This window comes from Oncorhynchus mykiss, chromosome 17 (genome assembly GCF_057628025.1).
Source record: "Oncorhynchus mykiss isolate SJ-2025 chromosome 17, ASM5762802v1, whole genome shotgun sequence".
Taxonomy (NCBI): domain Eukaryota; kingdom Metazoa; phylum Chordata; class Actinopteri; order Salmoniformes; family Salmonidae; genus Oncorhynchus; species Oncorhynchus mykiss.
Genome location: NC_143038.1, coordinates 19,172,746 through 19,197,294, shown reverse-complemented (window position 1 = coordinate 19,197,294; position 24,549 = coordinate 19,172,746). Strand labels below are relative to the sequence as shown.

The 24,549-nt window shown below is 40.9% G+C and overlaps 1 protein-coding gene across 5 annotated transcripts in view; it reads left to right on the top strand.

Moving 5' to 3' along the window:
• Positions 1 to 24,549, top strand: part of LOC110493908 (potassium voltage-gated channel subfamily KQT member 2) — an 86,781-nt gene that overhangs the window by 19,296 nt on the left and 42,936 nt on the right. For all 5 annotated transcript variants that reach the window (XM_036949899.2, XM_036949902.2, XM_036949900.2 and 2 more), the window contains exons 2-4: positions 10,810 to 10,900; positions 14,570 to 14,696; positions 20,021 to 20,196. In XM_036949899.2, the coding sequence (XP_036805794.2) occupies positions 10,810 to 10,900; positions 14,570 to 14,696; positions 20,021 to 20,196 (394 nt within the window). The remainder of the gene's footprint in view (positions 1 to 10,809; positions 10,901 to 14,569; positions 14,697 to 20,020; positions 20,197 to 24,549) is intronic.

The following is a 24,549-nucleotide window of genomic DNA, read 5'->3' as shown; positions in this document are numbered from 1 at the left end:
CTATTGTTCTAAATTCAATCACCTTTTTCATCCTCATCATTCAGTTAATAGAAATTCAATTTTGAAGTCGGGAACACATATCAGTTTCTATTTGGTTTTATGTCGCCCGTTCATTGTCAGTTAGAGACACATTAGCTCCTTGGGACCCAAAAGTATAATCTGTGCTCTAACTCCCCCTTGTGCTTGTCTGGAGCAATGAAGCAGTGACGCAGGGTACCATACTAAACCACAAATTACATCTAAGTCCCCCAGCGTAATCTCAAAACTTGTAGTTGAGCAACCACTGTACAATCAACGGCCAGGTCATCCATATGTCATCTTCAACCTAGGAGTCAAGTTTGATCTTTCTCTCTCCTTCGATGCCCACATAAAAATACAAAAATAAAAAATCCAGCTAAAAGATATACCATCACACTTTTCCAACCAGATGCAGAGAAACTCCTCCACGCCTTCATTTGCTCTCGGATTGACAATGTGCTGTTTTGGGGCCTCCCTGCCAAATCACCACAGAGGCTCCAACTAATCCAGAACAGTGCTGCTAGGGTCCTGACCAGGACCAAAAAGTCAGTCCACATCACACCGATCCTGGGCCAACTCCACTGGCTACCGGTCAACTACAGGATCGACTACAAAATTCTCATGCTTGTATTTAATGCCTTGAATGGATCGAGCTTCACCTACGTCAGCGACCTCAACTCAATCAGCGAGCCACAGTGCACTCTCCGCTCTAGCCACACCCTACTGATTCAAGTCCCCAAGACACATCTCTGAGCTATGGGGGACCGAGCCTTCTGCTTCCTTGCTCCTCACCCATGGAATGCTCTCCCTGACCATCTCGGAGCCTCTCCATCGATCGGAAATTTTAAAACAGGCCTTAAAATCCACCTCTACAGTCTTATTCATAGTCCTGATCCCAATCTAACATGTATTTTGCACCTACCTTACTATTGCTATTTTTACCTGCCTTAATTCTACATGTACGTCGTTTTTATTGTAATTTGTATTTGTTTTTCCTCTGTAATGAAAGCGCTGCACAAATGACATGTCTTATTAAATACAGCAGCCAAAAGAACTCGCTGTTTGAAAGAAGAGAAAACACACAATAGCAATAGGCTATAGAACAGAAGTGATTTATTTTGACCCATCACTCTTTTTGAAGAGAAACCCGTCTGCATCTTTTTATAGACCTATAGTATTCAAGCATGTCATTACAGTGATGAAGATAAGGATAACTGTTGAGAGCGAGGAAGGAAAGAAGCAACGACAGAGAGAAAGAGGTAATACCCACGTCGCACAACATTAGGCAAAATATTATAAAATTTAAGATAGTGCATCAGACTTTTTTATATTTTTTATAGACCATATTATGTTTCAAAATTAAACTCTAAATTGCAAGCCTAGGATTGTAACTTTGAAGGCCTGCACCAGCATCGCGTGTTTAATTTCAGTCCATATAAAATAATACAATACAGTAATACAGTCCACACTCTAAAATATTACTGGAGCTTGTTTCATGTACTTACCCAAGAGAGCATAGCCACATCATGGGCTTTTATGTTTTTCTATCGTCTGTAATGAGCCTATAACCTATGTATTTGTAACGGTCTGAGTGTAGTGGGTGAGGAGTCAGGCGCAGGAAGCAGAGAGTTCAGGGGAGTGCTATTTTAATGCACAGAGAAACGGTGAACAATAAGCCAACCCTCACGAAAACACAGGGCGTAAATGAACAAACAAATGCCCCAAACAGGGGGACTTAAACGGTCCAGGAAAACCCCACAAAATGGGAAAACGCAAAACCCATAGACGTGCACACAAGTACACCAAACCGACGGTCACAATAATTAATCCCGCACAAGGAACCATGCGGGCCGGCTGACTAATAAAGCCTTACTACTAACTACCTAACTCAAAACAGGTGCACTCAATAAACACATAAGGAGGGGGAGGAAATAATCAGTGGCAGCTAGTAGGCCGGCGACGACGACCGCCGAGCGCCACCCGAACGGGAAGGGGAGTGTCCTTCGGTCGGAGTCGTGACAGTATTGGATACAGTATCAGCGAAATTATTTGGGCTTTGCCTCATAAAATGTCTTTAATGTAGGGCTCAGGTTGCATCAGGCTTGAATTTTCATGTTGATAAAAGCTCTAATCATATCCAGACATATGTGTATGCTTTAGAGTGACATTCCCAGGTTTGTCAGGAAATAGCGGGTTTGACGACAACTCAGAGACCACTCTGATTACACAAAAATGCATTTGATGGATCCGTTTTGTCTCCTTGTAATGCCTTTTAAGAGTAATGCAAAATTAACTGAAAGTAATCAGATTACATTATGGAGATTGGAGATTTAACATTTTGGACAGGTAACTAGTAACTGTAACATATTTACATTTAGAAAGTAACTTACCCTGCACCCATACACACACCTCAATGTTGACCCCACAGCTGATTGTCTATTCAAACACAGAGTGCACTCCATGGCCAGCCACATCTGAGGTGTTTTGTAGATTCACGAGCCCGAGAGTACTTCAGCATGCTCGGAATATAAAACAGTCTGCTTCCCTTTAGAATATCTTTAAGCCATCCCTCAATCTCCGACCAGCTGCTTACAGATGAAGGGGGTGTGAATGCTCGAGGACTGTTGACTAATGAGTTTTGAATATGAATATGTTTATCACAGAGTAGAATTACTAAAGTATCTGGATGGATGGTATTATTTATTTACACAGTGTTTTTCCCATTGGAATAAATGATATCACACTTATAGACAGACGGCTGTATGCTCAGGAAGTGAGTAGAAGGCAATATTCTCAGTAAATTAAAGAGTTCTGAAATGGAGTGTCATGACTCGGTGGGATTCACCGAGTTATTTTTAACCAGTAATTTGAGATATCACTAAAAGTTACATTTTTTATATATATATAATTTTGATTATATAATTTTGATTAATTTCTCTACAATGTTCTTGGCCATTTGGTTTTTCTAAGACTGTTATTTGTAACAGCATGATTCCATTTTCATGGAGGTATTTTCAGAACTTTTCCTGTTTTGGTTTTAACCTCCATTGTCTTAGTCATACTTTACATCCCAAATGACACCCTGTTACCTACAAAGTGCCCTTCTTTTGACCCAAGCCCTATTGGCCTTAGTCATAAGTAGTACACTATGTAGGAAATAGGGTGTAGTTTGGGAAAAAGGCATACTGTTTTCCCTTAAAGGAAAACTCCAAAATCTTTTGATATTTGTTCCATTAGTCAATTTTTTCTCAACATTTTTGGACGAGTGACTAGTGAAACAAATACCACTAACAAATACAAACAAATGTTCCTTTAAGTGTAGTCAGAAGCCTCAATCAATATTGATTGTTGTTGATATTAACATCATATGGTCAGAGAGGTCAAGACAAGCCTGAATATTGATGACAGCCTTGTCATGGGATGTAATAATGCCCCTCTGTCCTCAGAGGTGGCCGTGTCAAGGAGAGGGCACACACACACCTCAAATGCACATCACCTCAAGGTTTTTGCTCTTATAGCTTAGGGAATGCCAGACAACATTGATCCATGTCACAACATATATTGAAAAAATATATAAACGCAACAATTTCAACAATTTTACAGAGTTACAGTTCATAGAAGGAAATCAGTCAATTTAAATAAATTCATTAAGCCCTAATCTATGGATTTCAAATGACTGGGCAGAAGCCCACCCACTTAGGAGCCAGGTCCAACCAATCAGAATTAGTTTTTCCCCACAAAAGGGCTTTATTACAGGAAAAAAACAACTCCTCAGCACCCCCTCTCCCCCTTCCCAGTTGATCCCGCAGGTGAAGAAGCCAGATGTGAAGGTCCTGGGCTGGCATGATTACACGTGGTCTGCAGTTGTGAGGCCGGTTGGATGTACTGGCAAATTCTCTAAAACAACGTTGGAGGCAGCTTATGGTAGAGAAATTAACATTCAATTCTCGGGCAACAGCTCTGGTGGATATTCCTGCAGTCAGCATGCCAATTGCACGCTCCCTCAAAACATGAGATCTCTGTGGCATTGTGTTGTGTAACAAAACGGCACATTTTATTGATGGAGAGGCTCCCTTTTATTGTCCCCATTACAAGGTGCACCTATGAAATGATCACGCTGTTTAATCAGATTCTTTATATGCCACACCTGCCAGGTTGATGGATTATCTTGGCAAAGGAGAAATGCTCACTAGCAGGGATGTAAACAATTTTGTGCACATGGAGCTTTTTTGGGAACTTTTATTTCAGCTCATGAAAAATGGGACCAACGCTTTACATGTTGTGTTTATATTTTTGTTCAGTATATATTAGAGATCATCAACTAGATGGGATGATTTCTTTCTTGAGCGCATGGTCGGGGGGCCGGAACATAATGACAAATAATTTGTAAACTGCAAATTGACCGCAAGAAGCCCAAACAGATATAATATTTGATTAAAATGTACTAATTTCGAACCTTGCACACATTTGCATATCATCATGTGTCTCTCTCTTATGGGTGGAAATACAGTTCTTGGGAACAGATCTCACAGGTCTGTGAGAGCCAGAAATCTTGCTTGTTTGTAGGTGACCAAATACTTATTTTCCACCATAATTTGCAAATAAATTCATAAAAAATCCTACAATGTGATTTTCTGGATTTCTTTTCTCATTTTGTCTGTCATAGTTGAAGTGTACCTATGATGAAACAGGCCTCTCTCATCTTTTTAAGTGGGAGAACTTGCACAATTGGTGGCTGACTAAATACTTTTTTGCCCCACTGTATATATATATACACTGTACACCTAATGCATCTTGATACTACAACACTTTCCAAAACAAACCTATCGTACAACTAGCGTTCGATTCAATGTACAGAGTGCTTTGTTTTCATGAATCCTCCCCATGTTAGTCTTTGACCATCAGATTAAACAGTTCACTACCACGTTCTCCATTTCCACCTTCCGGCTTATGCTACAACAACCTCACAGCACCAAACCTAGCCGATCGATCGCTCCAGCGAGCAACACTCCCTCGGAGTTCAAAGCGGGCCTCCATTTTAAACCGGGCTGTGTTCGACATGTACAAAAATACTTCAGACAGAAACGTTGGCGGTGGCACCAATTAGCTCGGTGTCCTCAAATCCAATCAAAGGCTTCGCCAGAGTCGCTGTGCTAAGATGGGAGCGCAAACCTTTAACCTGACACGACGCTCGTATTCCCTGATGGAGAGAGCTTTTCCATGAACTCATTTGCATGGCACATTGCGGCGGAGAAGTGCTCGGCTTACTGAGGGGACTCAGCCAGGAGCTTGTGGCTGTGGCTGCAGTAATTGATTGCTGCTTCACCAGTCACCTGCTTAACCACAGACAGTGTCACAGGGCGAAATTGATGTCTGGGATGACTAAAAACAAACACACCTATGCTCAATCTATTATTTGTATATTTCTTTATTCCATCATTTGACTATTAGATTTGTGTGATTTCTTAGATACTACTGCACTGTTGGAAATAGGAACACAAGCATTTCACTATACCCTTATTAACATCTGCTAAATAAGTGTATGTGACCAATACAATTTCATTTGATACACGCACACATGTGAATACACACGTATTTGTGCCGACATATTTGTGCACAGACACACACAAACACATTAATGGGCGGAAGACACAAAGACACACACACACACACACACACACACACACACACACACACACACACACACACACACACACACACACACACACACACACACACACACACACACACACACACACACACACACACACACAAACCAAAGTGAGACAACACTGCAGGGCTACCCTGCTGAGGGGGTAATGGATTTTCAGCTGTCTGTTATTTTTTTGGTGCGTTGAGTTGAAATATTGTTTTTGGTCCCCCGAGCTCCTAGCTGGAGGACTGGAACTGGAGCACTGTGGGGGCTTGTGTGGAGTGCACTCACTCTCTTTTTTTCTCTCTCTTTCTCCCCTTGCCCCCCCCACCTCTCCCCTCGGGGCTGGCAGGGATGGAGTGGAGCAGGTCTGAAACAGGCCAGGCTTTTCCTCTGGCTCCTGATCCTTGTACTCCCTGTGCTACTGCTGTTGCTGCCACGGTACTGATTCTGTTGCTGCTGCTGAGTGGGCTGTATTTCTTCCAGCCTGTCTGGCAGAATCTGTCTGAGCCCGAGGCGAGAGGGCGTGACTGCTTACTTTAGCTCACCCCACCGGCACTGTGAGAGAGAAAGAACAGCCTTCTACTACTTCAGAAACAGCCAGAGGAAGTGGTTTATCAATGACCAGAGCCTGGTGAAAGATAACAGAGAGGGGAGATAGAGAGGGAGAGAAAACAAGACCGAAAGAGGGAGAAAAAAATAAATAAATAAAAGGAGGGAGGGAGAGAGAGAGAGAGAGAGAGAAAGAAAGACCATTCTCTAGGACCCTGACTAATACGCTAAGGCAGAGATAAGCGATACAAAAGGAAAGGCCCCATCCGTTAAAACCCTGTTAGTCATCCTTTACAGAGGAGCAGGCCCAGACATGAAACAGAGCATGGCCTATAGAGCTTTAGGCTATATTCCTATTATCTCCCTCCAGCTAAACTTGCAACAAGCTAAGGCTTTTAAATGCTTGAAGGGGAGTGAACGAGTGTGCACTTCTGGAGAATGGTAAAGCCACAGTATCTCTTTTTCAGGGGAGACATGAATTGGTCTGGCTGGTCATGATTTTTTTTTTAAAGGATCTGTTTATCAATGACGGCAGTGCACCGATCCATTATCTTTTGATTTTATTAGTGTAATTGCACTTAGCATCCAGCATCTGTGCCAAGTTATTTGATGTTTCACATCCAAGCCTCTATCTTCTTGGTTGTGGTCCATACAGTAGACAGTGTTTTCAAAGACAAATGTAAGATTCTTAATAGGCACCAAACGGAAGCAAACAGACTGAAACATGGAATCGAAACTACCTGAACTTGCCCAATAAGACGCTTGTTTCCTTTTTACCGTGCAAAACAGTTTGTTACGGTGTGCCCTAATGAATACGACCAGGAGAAGGTGACCACCTTGGTGTACTCAGTGCACTCCGGGTCAAGGACATCCAATTTGCTGTTTCCTGTTTCCAGTGCCCTCATGTCAACCAATGTCATCTGTTCAGAATCAATGGGCTAAAATTAGAGGAGATATCTCTTCTCATCTGGAGTCATTTAATACAGTGTTCACTATGTCTGTATTCAGTTGCACTTCTATCTGAATTGACCCACACTGTAAACTGATCCACTGTATGGTTCAAATATGGAAATCCCAAAACAAGTGTTTCTAAAGATCAAGTAATTACTATCTTCGGTTTTTAAATGTTTTGTAGCCAACAGTTACATTGCACCACCCTTTGTGGGTCTTGAACCCAGGTCTCCTAGCCTGCAGGCATTTTTGATTCAGTTGAAATGTTGCTACATATAAACATAACACATAATAGTTATTACAAGCCATTGTAAATGTTCATACAGTCTTATAAAAAATTTATTATATGTACAGGTTTTAACTAGTGTTCTAACTTTTTTTTTTCTCTAGTCGTCCTTGACATAGCACTGCTCATCCAATGATTCATCAGTTTATTTTTCAAATGGTGACACTGTAAACACACTAACGTGGGATTTTTTTAACGACATACCCGACAACTGTTTCCGAGTAGTCGAGTGACCTATCGGGAGGCCTAATGAATCGTCTTGCAGCGACCATGTGCTTGCTAGAGCACTGGCTGTACTATATGGTTACATCCCAATTTGCACGTTATTCCCTATATAGTTCACTATAAATCTGGGAATAGGATGCCTTTTGGGACTCTGCCTCTGTCATGGTGACGAGCAAGTATCCATTTACCTGGTTTGTAATGTTTTGTGTCACACGTCGATGTGCCAAGGCAAGCATTGTCAGTCATAATAGATACTTCCTAGCAGATTTCTCGCTCAATGTCCTTGAAGGATATGACATTTTACAATGAAGTCATATGACATTTTGCAATGAAGTCATTTGACATTTTACAATGAAGTCATATGACATTTTACAATGAAGTCATATGACATTTTACAATGAAGTCAAATGACATTGTCAGTCATAATAGATACTTCCTAGCAGATTTCTCGCTCAATGTCCTTGAAGGATATGACATTTTACAATGAAGTCATATGACATTTTACAATGAAGTCATATGACATTTTACAATGAAGTCACGCTCTTAGAAAGTCTTCAGAGCAACTTACAATAAGTGTATTGACTGATACTGGCCAGAAGATTCTATCACTGAAAGGAAAACCTTCAAAGTAGCAGCTGCAGTGCCTTGCAAAAGTATTCACCCCCTTTGGCGTTTTTCCTATTTTGTTGCATTACAACCTGTCATTTTTATTTGAATTTCATATAATGGGCATACACAAAATAGTCCAAATTGATGAAGTTAAAAACATTTTTAAATACTTTTTTCAAAAACTATAAAAAAAATGAAAAACTGAAAAATGGTGCGTGCATATGTATTCACCCCCTTTGCTATGAAGCCCCTAAATAAGATCTGCTGCAACCAATTACCTTCAGAAGCCACATAATTAGTTAGATTGCAAACAGGCGGACTTTATTTAAGTGTCACATGATCCCAGTATATATGCACCTGTTCTAAAAGGCCCCAGAGTCTGCAACACCACTAAGCAAGGGGCACCACCAAGCAAGTGGCACCATGAAGACCAAGGAGCTCTCCAAACAGGTCATGGACAAAGTTGTGGAGAAGTCAGATCAGGGTTGGGTTATAAATAAAATATCAAAATCTTTGAACATCTCACGGAGCACCATTAAATCCATTATTAAAAAATGGAAAGAATATGGCACCACTACAAACCTGCCAAGAGAGGACTTGAAGGAGCTGCAAAGCTCAACAGCAGAGATTGGAGTATCTGTTCATACGACCACTTTAAGCCGTACACTCCACAGAGCTGGGCTTTACAGAAGTGTCCAGACAAAAATAAGCAAACATGTTTGGTGTTCGCCAAAAGGCATGTGGGAGACTCCCTAAACATATGAAAGAATGTACTCTGGTCAGATGAGACTAAAATTGAGCTTTTTGGCCATCAAGGAAAACTCTATGTCTGGTGCAAACCCAACACCTCTCATCACCCCGAGAATCCCATCCATGTGGTGGTAGCGTCATGCTGTGGGGATGTTTTTCATCTGCCGGGACTGGGAAACTGGTCAGAATTGAAGGAATGATGGATGGCGCTAAATACAGGGACATTTTTGAGGGAAACCTGTTTCATTCTTCCAGAGATTTGAGACTGGGACAGAGGTTCACCTTCCAGCAGGACAATGACCCTAAGCAGACTGCTAAAGCAACACCTGAGGGTTTAATGGAAACATTTAAATATCTTGGAATGGCCTAGTCAAAGCCCAGACCTAAATCCAATTGAGAATCTGTGGTATGACTTAAAGATTGCTGTACATCAGCAGAACCCATCCAACTTGAAGGAGCTGGAGCAGTTTTGCCTTGAAGAATGGGCAAAACTCCCAGTGGCTAGATGTGCCAAGCTTATAGAGTCATACCACAAGAGACTTGCAGCTGTAATTGCTGCTAAAGGTGGCTGTACAAAGTATTGACTTAAGTGTTATGTTTTTTTAGTCTTCTTGTTTGTTTCACAAGAGAAAATATATTGCAACTTCAAAGTGGAAGGCATGTTGTGTAAGTGAAATGATACTAATCCCCCAAAAGTCCATTTTATTTCCAGGTTGTAAGGCAACAAATTAGGAAAAATGCCAAGAGGGGTGAACACTTTCGCAAGACACTGTATCTGCCAAAGCAGTGTCAACGAGTAATGGGAAAGTTAATTGCAATTGTTATGGGGTGGGGGCCTCTATTTTGGATCCATTTTGGTTTAATATGTGTTTATGGAAAGCTTAGATCTGCATAAGGTGAAAGCACCACTGGTCGCCCTAGGCACATTTATTTATTTTTGTTGTTGTTGACTAAACGGAGCTGAGGAGCGCAGTGTGGTAAAAAAAAGAAGGTTAGGGTTAGGGTTAGTACATATGCAGTACATATTCTGCTGTACTATCGCGAGTGTAATGACGTCTGGGGGGAAAGAAAACAATGTCGGTGTTTGTCATAACTTTTTGTTGTAATATCCCGAAACAGACGTGGACGTTTCACGATGTATTTATTTTACCAGAAAGTTCTACACCTGTGGTCTAGTACTCTGGAAATACCCATTCTGTCTTCAATATTTTTCTTATTTTATTTCCTTTGCCTTTTTCAGTTTAGCTTCCTCTCCTCAAATGTCCTTGTCTCCCCCTTGCCCCAACCCCAACCCCGACCCCGACCTTCACATCACTGTCTACTGTAACACCCACTACTCACCATTTAAATCTATTTCACCAAATATTGAAAAATGACATCTGTCAATATATTGACTTTTTCCCTCCTCCCCAGCTCTGATCTATAGGACTCAAACCCTCTTGGGTTCCTAACCGTCTACTGTCAGACTAATCTCTTGTGTCTCCTACAATAGCTCATATGTCTCTTCATGACTTGGGAGAGGGATACAGTGAAGCTCAGCAATTCCATATTAATCAATTGAATTTGTTAAGCCTCTGAAACCCCATCAGACCTCTCTGTGTGAAATTGGTATTACTTGCAGGTTTATTGACTTGCCTGTGGTATATAGGGGTACTTATAGTAGTGGTGGAGACAGAAGACTATTTGTAATTGAAGTGTATTTTGATTGGATTGGACATGGTACAGATTGACCTTAATATGTTTTATCTTATCTTGTTATCCACAGTTTTCTGCTGGTCTTCTCCTGTCTGGTCCTCTCTGTGTTTTCCACCATTAAGGAGTATGAGAAGAGCTCTGAAGATGCCTTGTACATACTGGTAGGCACTTTTTCTCCCACTTACTGTATAGTTCATGAAATGTATAAGTAACACTGATGTATAGGGTGCATACAACCATCTCAGCTCTGCAGATTTTGCTGTAAAGAGACAGACTCATTAGATCACTGATTCTGGTATTGCTAGTACGTGGCTTGTTTCTGGTCACAGGTTATTGAATGGCTGAAAAATCACATTTACCTAAAATGAACCCTACAAATAGCACTGTTGGGAGATTTGGAAAGACATAGTCAAATCAATCAACAATATAAAAGTTGAAAAATATATGACACATGGAAATCAAAAGAAGGTGGTTTATGGAGATGGGTGGGATGGACTGAGAGTAGCTGAGGGGTGGGGTTTAAAAGTTCATATTGTATAATAGTAATGAAAAAAAAACATGATAGATCATTTATACTGTACAGCCCTCAAACTCAACTCTGGACCTTGATGCCAGTTCCACTGCATTTTTTCATTGTTACCATGTAATCAGGGACTGATTAAGACCTGGGACACCAGGTGGGTGCAATTAATTATCATCTAGAACAGAAAACCAGCAGGCTCCGGACCTCGTTTGTGGACTTCAGGAAACAGCAGAGGGAACACCCCCCTATCCACATCGATGGAACAGTAGTGGAGAAGGTAGTAAGTTTTAAGTTCCTCGGCGTACACATCACAGACAAACTGAATTGGTCCACCCACACAGACAGCATCGTGAAGAAGGCGCAGCAGCGCCTCTTCAACCTCAGGAGGCTGAAGAAATTCAGCTTGTCACCAAAAGCACTCACAAACTTCTACAGATGCACAATCGAGAGCATCCTGTCGGGCTGTATCACCGCCTGGTACGGCAACTGCTCCGCCCACAACCGTAAGGCTCTCCAGAGGGTAGTGAGGTCTGCACAACGCATCACCGGGGGCAAACTACCTGTCCTCCAGGACACCTACACCACCCGATGTCACAGGAAGGCCATAAAGAACAACCACCCGAGCCACTGCCTGTTCACCCCGCTATCATCCAGAAGGCGAGGTCAGTACAGGTGCATCAAAGCTGGGACCGAGAGACTGAAAAACAGCTTCCATCTCAAGGCCATCAGACTGTTAAACAGCCACCACTAACATTGAGTGGCTGCTGCCAACACACTGACTCAACTCCAGCCACTTTAATAATGGGAATTGATGGGAAATGATGTAAAATATATCACTAGCCACTTTAAACAATGCTACCTAATATAATGTTTACATACCCTACATTATTAATCTCATATGTATACGTATATACTGGACTCTATCATCTACTGCATCTTTATGTAATACATGTATCACTAGCCACTTTAACTATGCCACTTTGTTTACATACTCATCTCATATGTATATACTGTACTCAATACCATCTACTGTATCTTGCCTATGCTGCTCTGTACCATCACTCATTCATATATCTTTATGTACATATTCTTTATCCCCTTACACTTGTGTCTATAAGGTAGTAGTTTTGGAATTGTTAGCTAGATTACTTGTTGGTTATTACTGCATTGTTGGAACTAGAAGTACAAGCATTTCGCTACACTCGCATTAACATCTGCTAACCATGTGTATGTGACAAATAACATTTGATTTGATTTGATTCGTAGGGTGAGAGTTGAGTACCCCTGCTATACCAGTATGTGTTTGGGTACTGTCTATCCAAATGTGATGCATGTCAAGTAACTATATTCTTGCCAGGTAACTACTGTGAAGAAAAGAAAGAGAAGTGACATGTATGTAAAATGTAGAATGCACATGTAACAACAACAAAAAACACACCAGTAACACAGACACATGGGGTGAATGGCATGTATTAGCTGTTCATTAGATCACCTATTCATACCGTGTTGCTTATTGTTTGCCTCAGTTGGCTATATATGCACATGTAAAATATTATATGAATCCACTTACAAAATGACTTTGACAACCTTCAAAATGAAAGCATATACAGTGCCTTGCGAAAGTATTCGGCCCCCTTGAACTTTGCGACCTTTTGCCACATTTCAGGCTTCAAACATAAAGATATAAAACTGTATTTTTTTGTGAAGAATCAACAACAAGTGGGACACAATCATGAAGTGGAACGACATTTATTGGATATTTCAAACTTTTTTAACAAATCAAAAACTGAAAAATTGGGCGTGCAAAATGATTCAGCCCCCTTAAGTTAATACTTTGTAGCGCCACCTTTTGCTGCGATTACAGCTGTAAGTCGCTTGGGGTATGTCTCTATCAGTTTTGCACATCGAGAGACTGACATTTTTTCCCATTCCTCCTTGCAAAACAGCTCGAGCTCAGTGAGGTTGGATGGAGAGCATTTGTGAACAGCAGTTTTCAGTTCTTTCCACAGATTCTCGATTGGATTCAGGTCTGGACTTTGACTTGGCCATTCTAACACCTGGATATGTTTATTTTTGAACTATTCCATTGTAGATTTTGCTTTATGTTTTGGATCATTGTCTTGTTGGAAGACAAATCTCCGTCTCAGTCTCAGGTCTTTTGCAGACTCCATCAGGTTTTCTTCCAGAATGGTCCTGTATTTGGCTCCATCCATCTTCCCATCAATTTTAACCATCTTCCCTGTCCCTGCTGAAGAAAAGCAGTCCCAAACCATGATGCTGCCACCACCATGTTTGACAGTGGGGATGGTGTGTTCAGGGTGATGAGCTGTGTTGCTTTTACGCCAAACATAACGTTTTGCATTGTTGCCAAAAAGTTCAATTTTGGTTTCATTTGACCAGAGCACCTTCTTCCACATGTTTGGTGTGTCTCCCAGGTGGCTTGTGGCAAACTTTAAACAACACTTTTTATGGATATCTTTAAGAAATGGCTTTCTTCTTGCCACTCTTCCATAAAGGCCAGATTTGTGCAATATACGACTGATTGTTGTCCTATGGACAGAGTCTCCCACCTCAGCTGTAGATCTCTGCAGTTCATCCAGAGTGATCATGGGCCTCTTGGCTGCATCTCTGATCAGTCTTCTCCTTGTATGAGCTGAAAGTTTAGAGGGACGGCCAGGTCTTGGTAGATTTGCAGTGGTCTGATACTCCTTCCATTTCAATATTATCGCTTGCACAGTGCTCCTTGGGATGTTTAAAGCTTGGGAAATCTTTTTGTATCCAAATCCGGCTTTAAACTTCTTCACAACAGTATCTCAGACCTGCCTGGTGTGTTCCTTGTTCTTCATGATGCTCTCTGCGCTTTTAACGGACCTCTGAAACTATCACAGTGCAGGTGCATTTATACGGAGACTTGATTACACACAGGTGTATTGTATTTATCATCATTAGTCATTTAGGTCAACATTGGATCATTCAGAGATCCTCACTGAACTTCTGGAGAGAGTTTGCTGCACTGAAAGTAAAGGGGCTGAATAATTTTGCACGCCCAATTTTTCAGTTTTTGATTTGTTAAAAAAGTTTGAAATATCCAATAAATGTCGTTCCACTTCATGTTTGTGTCCCACTTGTTGTTGATTCTTCACAAAATAATACAGTTTTATATCTTTATGTTTGAAGCCTGAAATGTGGCAAAAGGTCGCAAAGTTCAAGGGGGCCGAATACTTTCGCAAGGCACTTTATCAAAGCATTATCATAATATTTAACATGTTTGGGCAACTCTGTGATAACAGGAAGCCTTTGTCTTTAGGAAATAGTCACCATCGTAGTGTTTGGTGTGGAGTACATAGTGAGGATATGGGCCGCCGGATGCTGCTGCAGATACAGAGGATGGAGTGGCCGTCTGAAATTTTCCCGCAAGCCCTTCTGTGTGATCGGTGAGTTTGAATGCAACCACCCCTGTGGTCTTCTGTGTCTCCCCTGCCTGTTCAGAGTCGTCAGTGAGATAAAACTGTCTACTAGTGGTCACTTAACCCTTCACACTCGTGGGAATTGATCTATATGGTTAGGGCTAAATTTAAATGTTTCTTACAGAGAAATATTAGCATGGTAGCAATTTAAAAGGGAACAGTTTGGAGAATATGGGAATATTATTAGATCAATGCTGAGGAGACAGCAGTACACCTGACACAAGACTGAATCCAAACATTACACTGTTGATTTTGATATGCATCTTACATTTACTGTACTTTTAGCTGCATTTGTTGATAAAGAAATCTGAAAATACTCTAGATACATTCAGTAACATAAGAATATTCCTGGAAAATGTGGGGTAGGTGCAAAACGAGACAACAAAAATGACAAGAGTTTGAGTGAGAGGACTAAAGAGTGTCTACAAGTGTGCACAGTTCCTAAGTCATTTCAAATCACTTTTATGGCCATCACCTCATGATAATGAGGTCACAAGGATCTGTACACAATTCCAGGAAGTTGAAATTGTCCCAGTTTTTCCATGACACTGCATACTCACCAGACATGTCACCAATTGAGCATGTTTGGAATGCTCTGGATCGACCTGTATGACAGCCTATTCCAGTTTGCGGCAATATCCAGCAACTTTGCACAGCCATTGAAGAGGAGTGTGACAAAATTCCACAGGCCACAATCAACAGCCTGATCAACTCTATGCAAAGGAGATGTATCTCGCTGCATGAGGCAAATGGTGGTAACACCAGATACTGACTGGTTTTCTGATCCACGGCCCTACCTTTTTAGGTACATTGAAGTCGGAAGTTTACATACATTTAGGTTGGAGTCATTAAAACTGGTTTTTCAACCACTCCACAAATATTTTGTTAACAAACTATAGTTTTGCTTAGTCGGTTAGGACATCTACTTTGTGCATGACACAAGTAATTTTTCCAACAATTGTTTACAGACAGATTATTTCACTTATAATTCACTGTATCACAATTCCAGTGGGTCAGAAGTTTACATACACTAAATTGACTCTGCCTTTAAAACAGCTTGGAAAATTCCAGAAAATGATGTCATGGCATTCGAAGCTTCTGATAGGCTAATTGACATCATTTGAGTCAATTGACATCATTTGAGTCAATTGGAGGTGTGTCTGTGGATGTATTTCAAGGCCTACCTTCAAACTCAGTGCCTCTTTGCTTGACGTCATGGGAAAATCAAAAGAAATCAGCCAAGACCTCAGGAAAAAAATTGGACACCTCCACAAGTCTGGTTCATCCTTGGGAGCAATTTCCAAATGCCTGAAGGTATAACGTTTATCTTTACAAACAATAGCACGCAAGTATAAACACCATGGGACCACGCAGCCATCATACCGCTCAGGAAGGAGACGCATTCTGTCTCCTAGAGATGAACGTACTTTGGTGCGAAAAGTGCAAATCAATCCCAGAACAACAGCAAAGGATCTTGTGAAGATGCTGGAGGAAAAATGAGTATTTGGTCACCTACAAACAAGCAAGATTTCTGGCTCTCACAGACCTGTAACTTCTTCTTTAAGAGGCTCCTCTGTCCTCCACTCGTTACCTGTATTAATGGCACCTGTATGAACTTGTTATTAGTATAAAAGACACCTGTCCACAACCTCAAACAGTCACACTCCAAACTCCACTATGGCCAAGACCAAAGAGATGTCATAGGACACCAGAAACAAAACTGTAGACCTGCACCAGGCTGGGAAGACTGAATCTGCAATAGGTAAGCAGCTTGCTTTGAAGAAATCAACTGTGGGAGCAATTATTAGGAAATGGAAGACATATAAGACCACTGATAATCTCCCTCGATCTGGGGCTCCACGCAAGGTCAAAATGATCACAAGAACGGTGAGCAAAAATCCCAGAACCACACTGGGGGACCAAGTAAATGACCTGCAGAGAGCTGGGAGTGGCTTCGTAAGAAGCATTTTAAGGTCCTGGAGTGACCTAGCCAGTCTCCAAATCTCAACCCCATAGAAAATCTTTGGAGGGAGTTGAAAGTCCGTGTTGCCCAGCAACAGCCCCAAAACATCACTGCTCTAGAGGAGATCTACATGGAGGAATGGGCCAAAATACCAGCAACAGTGTGTGAAAACCTTGTGAAGGCTTACAGAAAACGTTTGACCTCTGTCATTGCCAACAAAGGGTATATAACAAAGTATTGAGATAAACTTTTGTTATTGACCAAATACTTATTTTCCACCATAATTTGCTAATAAATTAATTAAAAATCCTACAATGTGATTTTCTGGATTTATTTTCCTAATTTTGTCTGTCATAGTTTAAGTGCACCTATGATGAAAATTACAGGCCTCTCTCATCTTTTTAAGTGGGAAACTTGCACAATTGGTGGCTGACTAAATACTTTTTTGCCCCACTGTAGGCTCGTACTTTTCAGAACAACCAATGGTTGTAGTGATCATAAACGTTGACGCTGTATATGAGCTTTATGATATGGAAATGTGAAGTGCACATTTGGATTCGTAGGTGTTTGGCTTGCTTGTATGACATCAAAGCAGTATTTATTATAATCTCTTAACGTCTCATTTTTCAAAATACATTGTGTCCTCTTAATATACAGCATTTTCCTTCACTCCAACAACAAAAAAATGTGCAAAAGTTTACCAATTAGCAGGAGGGATGGGGCAACATTTTGTCGCATGCAGTGCTCATGTTCAGAACGACTATCAGTCAATACCCATACAGTCCTGTGAAGCGCAGTCTGAGCTCTGACGTCAACCGACTCCGGAATGCTGGCCTTCTAGGCAGAGTTGCAAAGAAAAAGCCATATCTCAGACTGGCCAATAAAAATAAAATATTAAGATGGGGGGAAAAGAACACAGACACTGGACAGAGGACCTCTGCCTAGAAGGCCAGCATCCCGGAGTCGCCTCTTCACTGTTGTCGTTGAGACTGGTGTTTTGCTGGTACTATTTAATGAAGCTGCCAGTTGAGAACTTGTGAGGCATCTGTTTCTCAAACTAGACACTCAAATGTATTTGTCCTCTTGCTCAGTTGTGCACCGGGGCCTCCCACTCATCCCACTCCAGTTTGTGCTGTTCTGTGAAGGGAGTAGTACACAGTGTTGTACGAGATCTTTAGTTTCTTGGCAATTTCTCACATGGAATAGCCGTAATTTCTCAGAACAAGAATATACTGATGAGTTTCAGAAGAAATGGCTTTGTTTCTGGCCATTTTGAGCCTGTAATCGAACCCATAAATGCTGATACTCAACTAGTCTATAGAAAGCCAGTTGTATTGCTTCTTTAATCAGAACAACAGTTTTCAGCTGTGCTAAAAGGTTTTCTAATGATCAATTAGCCTTTTAAAAATGATGGACTTGGGATTAGCTAACACAAAGTGTCATTGGAACACAGGAGTGAACGTTGCTGAAAATGTAGATATTCCATAAATAATCTGCCGTTTCCAGCTACAATAGTCATTTACAACATGAACAATGTCTACATTGTATTTCTAATCAATTTTATGTTATTTTAATGGACACAATTTTTTGCTTTTCTTTAAAAAACAAGGACATTTCTAAGTGACCCCAAACTTTTGAAGTATATATATATATACAGTGCCTTGCGAAAGTATTCGGTCCCCTTGAACTTTGCGACCTTTTGCCACATTTCAGGCTTCAAACATAAAGATATAAAACTGTATTTTTTTGTGAAGAATCAACAACAAGTGGGACATAATCATGAAGTGGAACGACATTTATTGAATATTTCAAACTTTTTTAACAAATCAAAAACTGAAAAATTGGGCGTGCAAAATGATTCAGCCCCCTTAAGTTAATACTTTGTAGCGCCACCTTTTGCTGCGATTACAGCTGTAAGTCGCTTGGGGTATGTCTCTATCAGTTTTGCACATCGAGAGACTGACATTTTTTCCCATTCCTCCTTGCAAAACAGCTCGAGCTCAGTGAGGTTGGATGGAGAGCATTTGTGAACAGCAGTTTTCAGTTCTTTCCACAGATTCTCGATTGGATTCAGGTCTGGACTTTGACTTGGCCATTCTAACACCTGGATATGTTTATTTTTGAACCATTCCATTGTAGATATTGTTTTATGTTTTGGATCATTGTCTTGTTGGAAGACAAATCTCCGTCCCAGACTCAGGTCTTTTGCAGACTCCATCAGGTTTTCTTCCAGAATGGTCCTGTATTTGGCTCCATCCATCTTCCCATCAATTTTAACCATCTTCCCTGTCCCTGCTGAAGAAAAGCAGTCCCAAACCATGATGCTGCCACCACCATGTTTGACAGTGGGGATGGTGTGTTCAGGGTGATGAGCTGTGTTGCTTTTACGCCAAACATAACGTCTTGCATTATTGCCAAAAAGTTCAATTTTGGTTTCATCTGACCAGAGCACCTTCTTCCACATGTTTGGTGTGTCTCCCAGGTGGCTTGTGGCAAACTTTAAACAACACTTTTTATGGATATCTTTAAGAAATGGCTTTCTTCTTGCCACTCTTCCATAAAGGCCAGATTTGTGCAATATACGACTGATTGTTGTCCTATAGACAGAGTCTCCCACCTCAGCTGTAGATCTCTGCAGTTCATCCAGAGTGATCATGGGCCTCTTGGCTGCATCTCTGATCAGTCTTCTCCTTGTATGAGCTGAACGTTTAGAGGGACGGCCAGGTCTTGGTAGATTTGCAGTGGTCTGATACTCCTTCCATTTCAATATTATCGCTTGCACAGTGCTCCTTGGGATGTTTAAAGCTTGGGAAATCTTTTTGTATCCAAATCCGGCTTTAAACTTCTTCACAACAGTATCTCGGACCTGCCTGGTGTGTTCCTTGTTCTTCATGATGCTCTCTGCGCTTTTAACGGACCTCTGAGACTATCACAGTGCAGGTGCATTTATACGGAGACTAGATTACACACAGGTGGATTGTATTTATCATCATTAGTCATTTAGGTCAACATTGGATCATTCAGAGATCCTCACTGAACTTCTGGAGAGAGTTTGCTGCACTGAAAGTAAAGGGGCTGAATAATTTTGCACGCCCAATTTTTCAGTTTTTGATTTGTTAAAAAAGTTTGAAATATCCAATAAATGTCGTTCCACTTCATGATTGTGTCCCACTTGTTGTTGATTCTTCACAAAAAAATACAGTTTTATATCTTTATGTTTGAAGCCTGAAATGTGGCAAAAGATCGCAAAGTTCAAGGGGGCCGAATACTTTCGCAAGGCACTGTATATAATATGCACACAAATAAAAGTAAAATGTTTCTTTCCCAGACGTCATGGTTCTGATTGCGTCCATCTCTGTGCTGGCGGCTGGAACCCAGGGGAATGTCTTTGCTACTTCTGCCATCAGGAGTTTGAGGTTCCTGCAGATCTTGCGCATGATCCGGATGGACCGCCGTGGAGGCACCTGGAAACTCCTGGGATCTGTTGTTTACGCTCACAGCAAGGTAATAAATGACTGGGTGGGTGCTTGCGTGTGTGCGTACACGTGTATCTATGTGTGCATGTGTGTGAGATTTGATTCATTGAACTGTACCTCGCCACTCCAATCTGTCTCTTTGCCCGCATTGCAGCATGTGTCTATAAATCCAATTTCTGGACTTTTGCTTCCACAGACAAGTCAAGTCAACTGATACCACATGTCAAGTGTATTTATCCAACTTCATTGATCACACTGCCATATGACTGTCCCCTCCCCCTAACCAGATTGATTGACAGGCTGCTCAAACAAATAATAACTTCTAGAAACATTACGGCTCTCAGATTGTTCTACTACACCCGTAGCACAGAAAACAACACACTCATCATCGAGCTCTCCACGAGACATGCTGTGACCAATCCCATACCCACTATGACTAAATGTACCCTCCAATTTGTCAAAAGCTCATGAAGTTTAGGTTTGTATTCCAAATTGCATCTTATTCCATATGTAGTGCACTATTTTTTACCAGGACCTATATGGCTTTGGTAAAAAGTAGTACCCCATATAGAGAATAGGGTGCCATTCGGGACACACACTTGGTCTGATAAATGGAGCACTCTCAATTGGGAATTAAGAGTGTCTCCCTCTCCCAGTCCCAGAGATGCATAGCAGCAGAATCCCCATAGAGAGCCAGAGAGAAAGAGCAGAGGGCGGTGATGTGCAGAGAACCTAAAGGGATCTTCTGTTAGAGGAGTGTCAGGGCAAAATGGATCAGGTCCGGAGTCTGACACAGACAGAAGCCGAAGCGGCCATGGACTATTTCCTCTTATTGAATTTGGCTCGTCACACCGTGTCTTTCTTCTGTCTGTCTGTGAGATCGAACAGCTAGATTGCTGTGCAGCCTTGTCGTGATCTAATATATTAACAATGATGAAGGCAGTGTGTTTTTACTGTAAGTTGATCTTTAACAGAGCCTTGGGAGTATGAGCAGAATGCACCAAGGCAGCTGGTTGGGAGTGTTCTTACTGGTGTTCTGTCTAAGCTTAATGCATATTGTTGCTAATTGATTACCTCATAATATGCAGTGCATTCGGAAAGTATTCAGACCCCTTTTTCCATATTTTGTTACATTACATCCTTATTCTAAAATGAATGAATTAAAAAACGTGGTCAATCTACACACAATACCCTATAGTGACAAAGCAAAAACAGTTTTTTAGACATTTTTGCAAATGTATTAAAAATAAAAAACATTAATAACTTATTTACTTAAGTATTCAGACCCTTTGCTATGAGACTTGAAATTGAGCTCAGGTGCATCCTGTTTCTATTGATCATCCTTCAGATGTTTCTACAACTTGATTGGAGTCCACCTGTGGTAAATTCAATTGATTGGACATGTTTTGGAAAGGCACACACCTGTCTATATCAGGTCCCACAGTTGACTGTGCATGTCAGAGCAAAAACCAAGCCATGAGATCAAAGAAATTGACTATAGAACTCTGAGACAGGATTGTGTAGAGGCACAGATCTGGGGAAGGGTGCCAAAACATTTCTACAGCATTGAAGTTCCCCAAGAACACAGTGGTCTCTATCATTCTTAAATTGAAGAAGTTTGTAACCACAAAGACTCTTCCTAGAGCTGGCCGCCCGGCCAAACTGAACAATCGGGGGAGAAGGACCTTGGTCAGGGAGGTGGCCAAGAACCCGATGGTCACTCTGACAGAGCTCCAGAGTTCCTTTGTGGAGACGGGAGAACCTTCCATGTTGCTATGTGCATAATAGCAAAGTTCACCAGCATATTGGTGTTGAGAATAATGATGTGGTGGCAGCAGCGGAGTTAGGAGACGAGAAAACATCCCTTGCCTTAATCGTCTAAGAAAAGTGAGAAGAGAAGAAACTCAAACTTAATTAAGTCTATAATCAATAGCCTAACTGAAATGAGCCTGGCTTTATAAATCATCCATATATATCTATATAGCGACAGATCCTGCTCATGTTGCCTGTTTGAGTGTTTGTTTAATAGCCTACTGATATCTTTAGTATTATTTATATTTTATTTAGTGTTTTAAAAAAACTATTAATAATAAATCCTATTTTTTACTGATCTACTTATTGTTATTATTGAGCGCATCCTGTTTAGTCTTAAAACAAAGTGCATTCGGAAAGTATTCAGCCCCCTTGACTTTTTCCACATTTTGTTATGTTGCAGTCTTATTCTAAAATTGAATAAATTGTTTTTTTCCCTCATCAATGTACACACAATACCCCATAACGGTATTCATTAATCTGTTTAGCAAATGTATAAAATATGAAAAACTTATCATATTTACATAAGTATTCAGACCCTTTACTCAGCACTTTGTTGATGCACCTTTGGCAGCAATTACAGCCTTGAGTATTCCTGGGTATGATGCTACAAGCTTGGTGAACCTGTATTTGTGCAGTTTCTCCCATTCTTCTCTGCAGATCCTCTCAAGTTCTGTCAGGTTGGATGGGGAGCGTTGCTGCACAGATATTCTCAGGTCTCTCCAGAGATGTTCGATCGGGTTCAAGTCCAGGCTCTAGCTGGGCCACTCAAGGACATTCAGAGACTTGTCCCGAAGCCACTCCTGCGTTGTCTTGGCTGTGTGCTTAGGGTCGTTGTCCTGTTGGACGGGGAACCTTCGCCCCAGTCTGAGGTCCTGAGCGCTCTAGAGCAGGTTTTCATTAAGGATCTCTCTGTACTTTGCTCCGTTCATCTTTGCCTCGATCCTGACAATTCTCCCAGTGCCTGCCACTGAAACACATCCCCACAGCATGATGCTGCCACCACCATGCTTCACCGTAGGGATGGTGCCAGATTTTCTCCAGGCGTGATGCTTGGCATAAAGGCCAAAGAGTTCAATCTTGGTTTCATCAGACCCGAGAATCTTGTCAGACACAGTCCTGTCTCGGGGCTCTGCAGACAATTCCTTCGACCTCATGGCTTGGTTTTTGCTCTGACATGCACTGTCAACTGTGGGACCTTATATAGACAGGTGTATGCCTTTCCAAATCATGTCCAGTCAATTACATTTACCACAGGTGGACTCAATCAAGTTGTAAAAACATCTCAAGTACAATCAATGGAAACAGGATGCACCTGAGTTCAATTTCGAGTCTCATTGCAAAGGACCTGAAATACTTATGTAAATAAGGTATTTCTGTTTTATATTTTTTATACATTTGCAAGCAATTAAAAAAACCTGTTTTCACTTTGTCATTATGGGGTATTGTATGTAGATTGATGAGGATTTATTTTATTGTATCAATTTTAGAATAAGGCTGTAGCTTAACGAAATGTGGAAAAAGTCATGGGGTTTGAATACTTTCCGAATGCACTGTATTTTTCAATACTTATTATATAGGCTACAGTACTGTATCAATCAATCATTAATTCGTTCATGCCATCATACAGGATATGAGTCATTCATGATTTGAAATACAATCAAGGGACCCTTGAATAATTTGTGTAAACAATAAATAAACAGATCCATTTCGGAAATTACATTCACGAATGAATGCAACTACTTTTAGTCTGCTTACAACAGACTCACTGGTACACTTTATTTAGTGTTTACATTGTTCCAAACGGTCTGAAAAATTATATTGTAATCTAACAGCACCTGTTTGACACACAACGCTTGCTCCTTACCTTCTTTTTCTTGATCTCCAGTATCTTTCCGCAACTATTCAAATGTATTACACACATCTGACTTCCCCCTTGCCTCCTGACCAACCAGTAAACATTCCCCTGTTTTGAGTTTATTTGTCACATCTGTATCCATTTTATTGTCACGTGTGTTCGGAGTTTGTTATAACCGATTTATTGATGTGATTATGATCTGCTAAATGTCAGGTTCTATTTCTCACGTGCATGTGATTGATGCATGTTTCACGTAAATAGAGCAAGGGTTGAGGGATTAGGGAATGTTAAAGAAATGAGGGATTTTGGTATCAGAACTTTTCATTCAGAATTGGCTGTAATTTTGTTGCATCTTAAGCAACAGACAATAAACACTGTTGATGTTGAATTTGTCTCCCAGTGTCTGTTGAAAAGCAGACTGAACCAGGTTTTCCTCTCGTATTTAGCCTGTGCTTAGCTTTATTCCGTTTAGTTTTATCCTAAAAAGTGCCTTGTTGCAGACAGAATGCCTGTTTTGGAATATATTTATTCTGTACAGACTTCCTTTTTATCATTCTGTCATTTAGATGAGTATTGTGGAGTAACTACAATGTTGTTGATCCATCCTCAGTTTTCTCATATCACAACCATTAAACTCTGTAACTGTTTTAAAATCACTATTGACCTCATGGTGAAATCCCTAAGTAGTTTCTTTCCTACCCAGCAACTGAG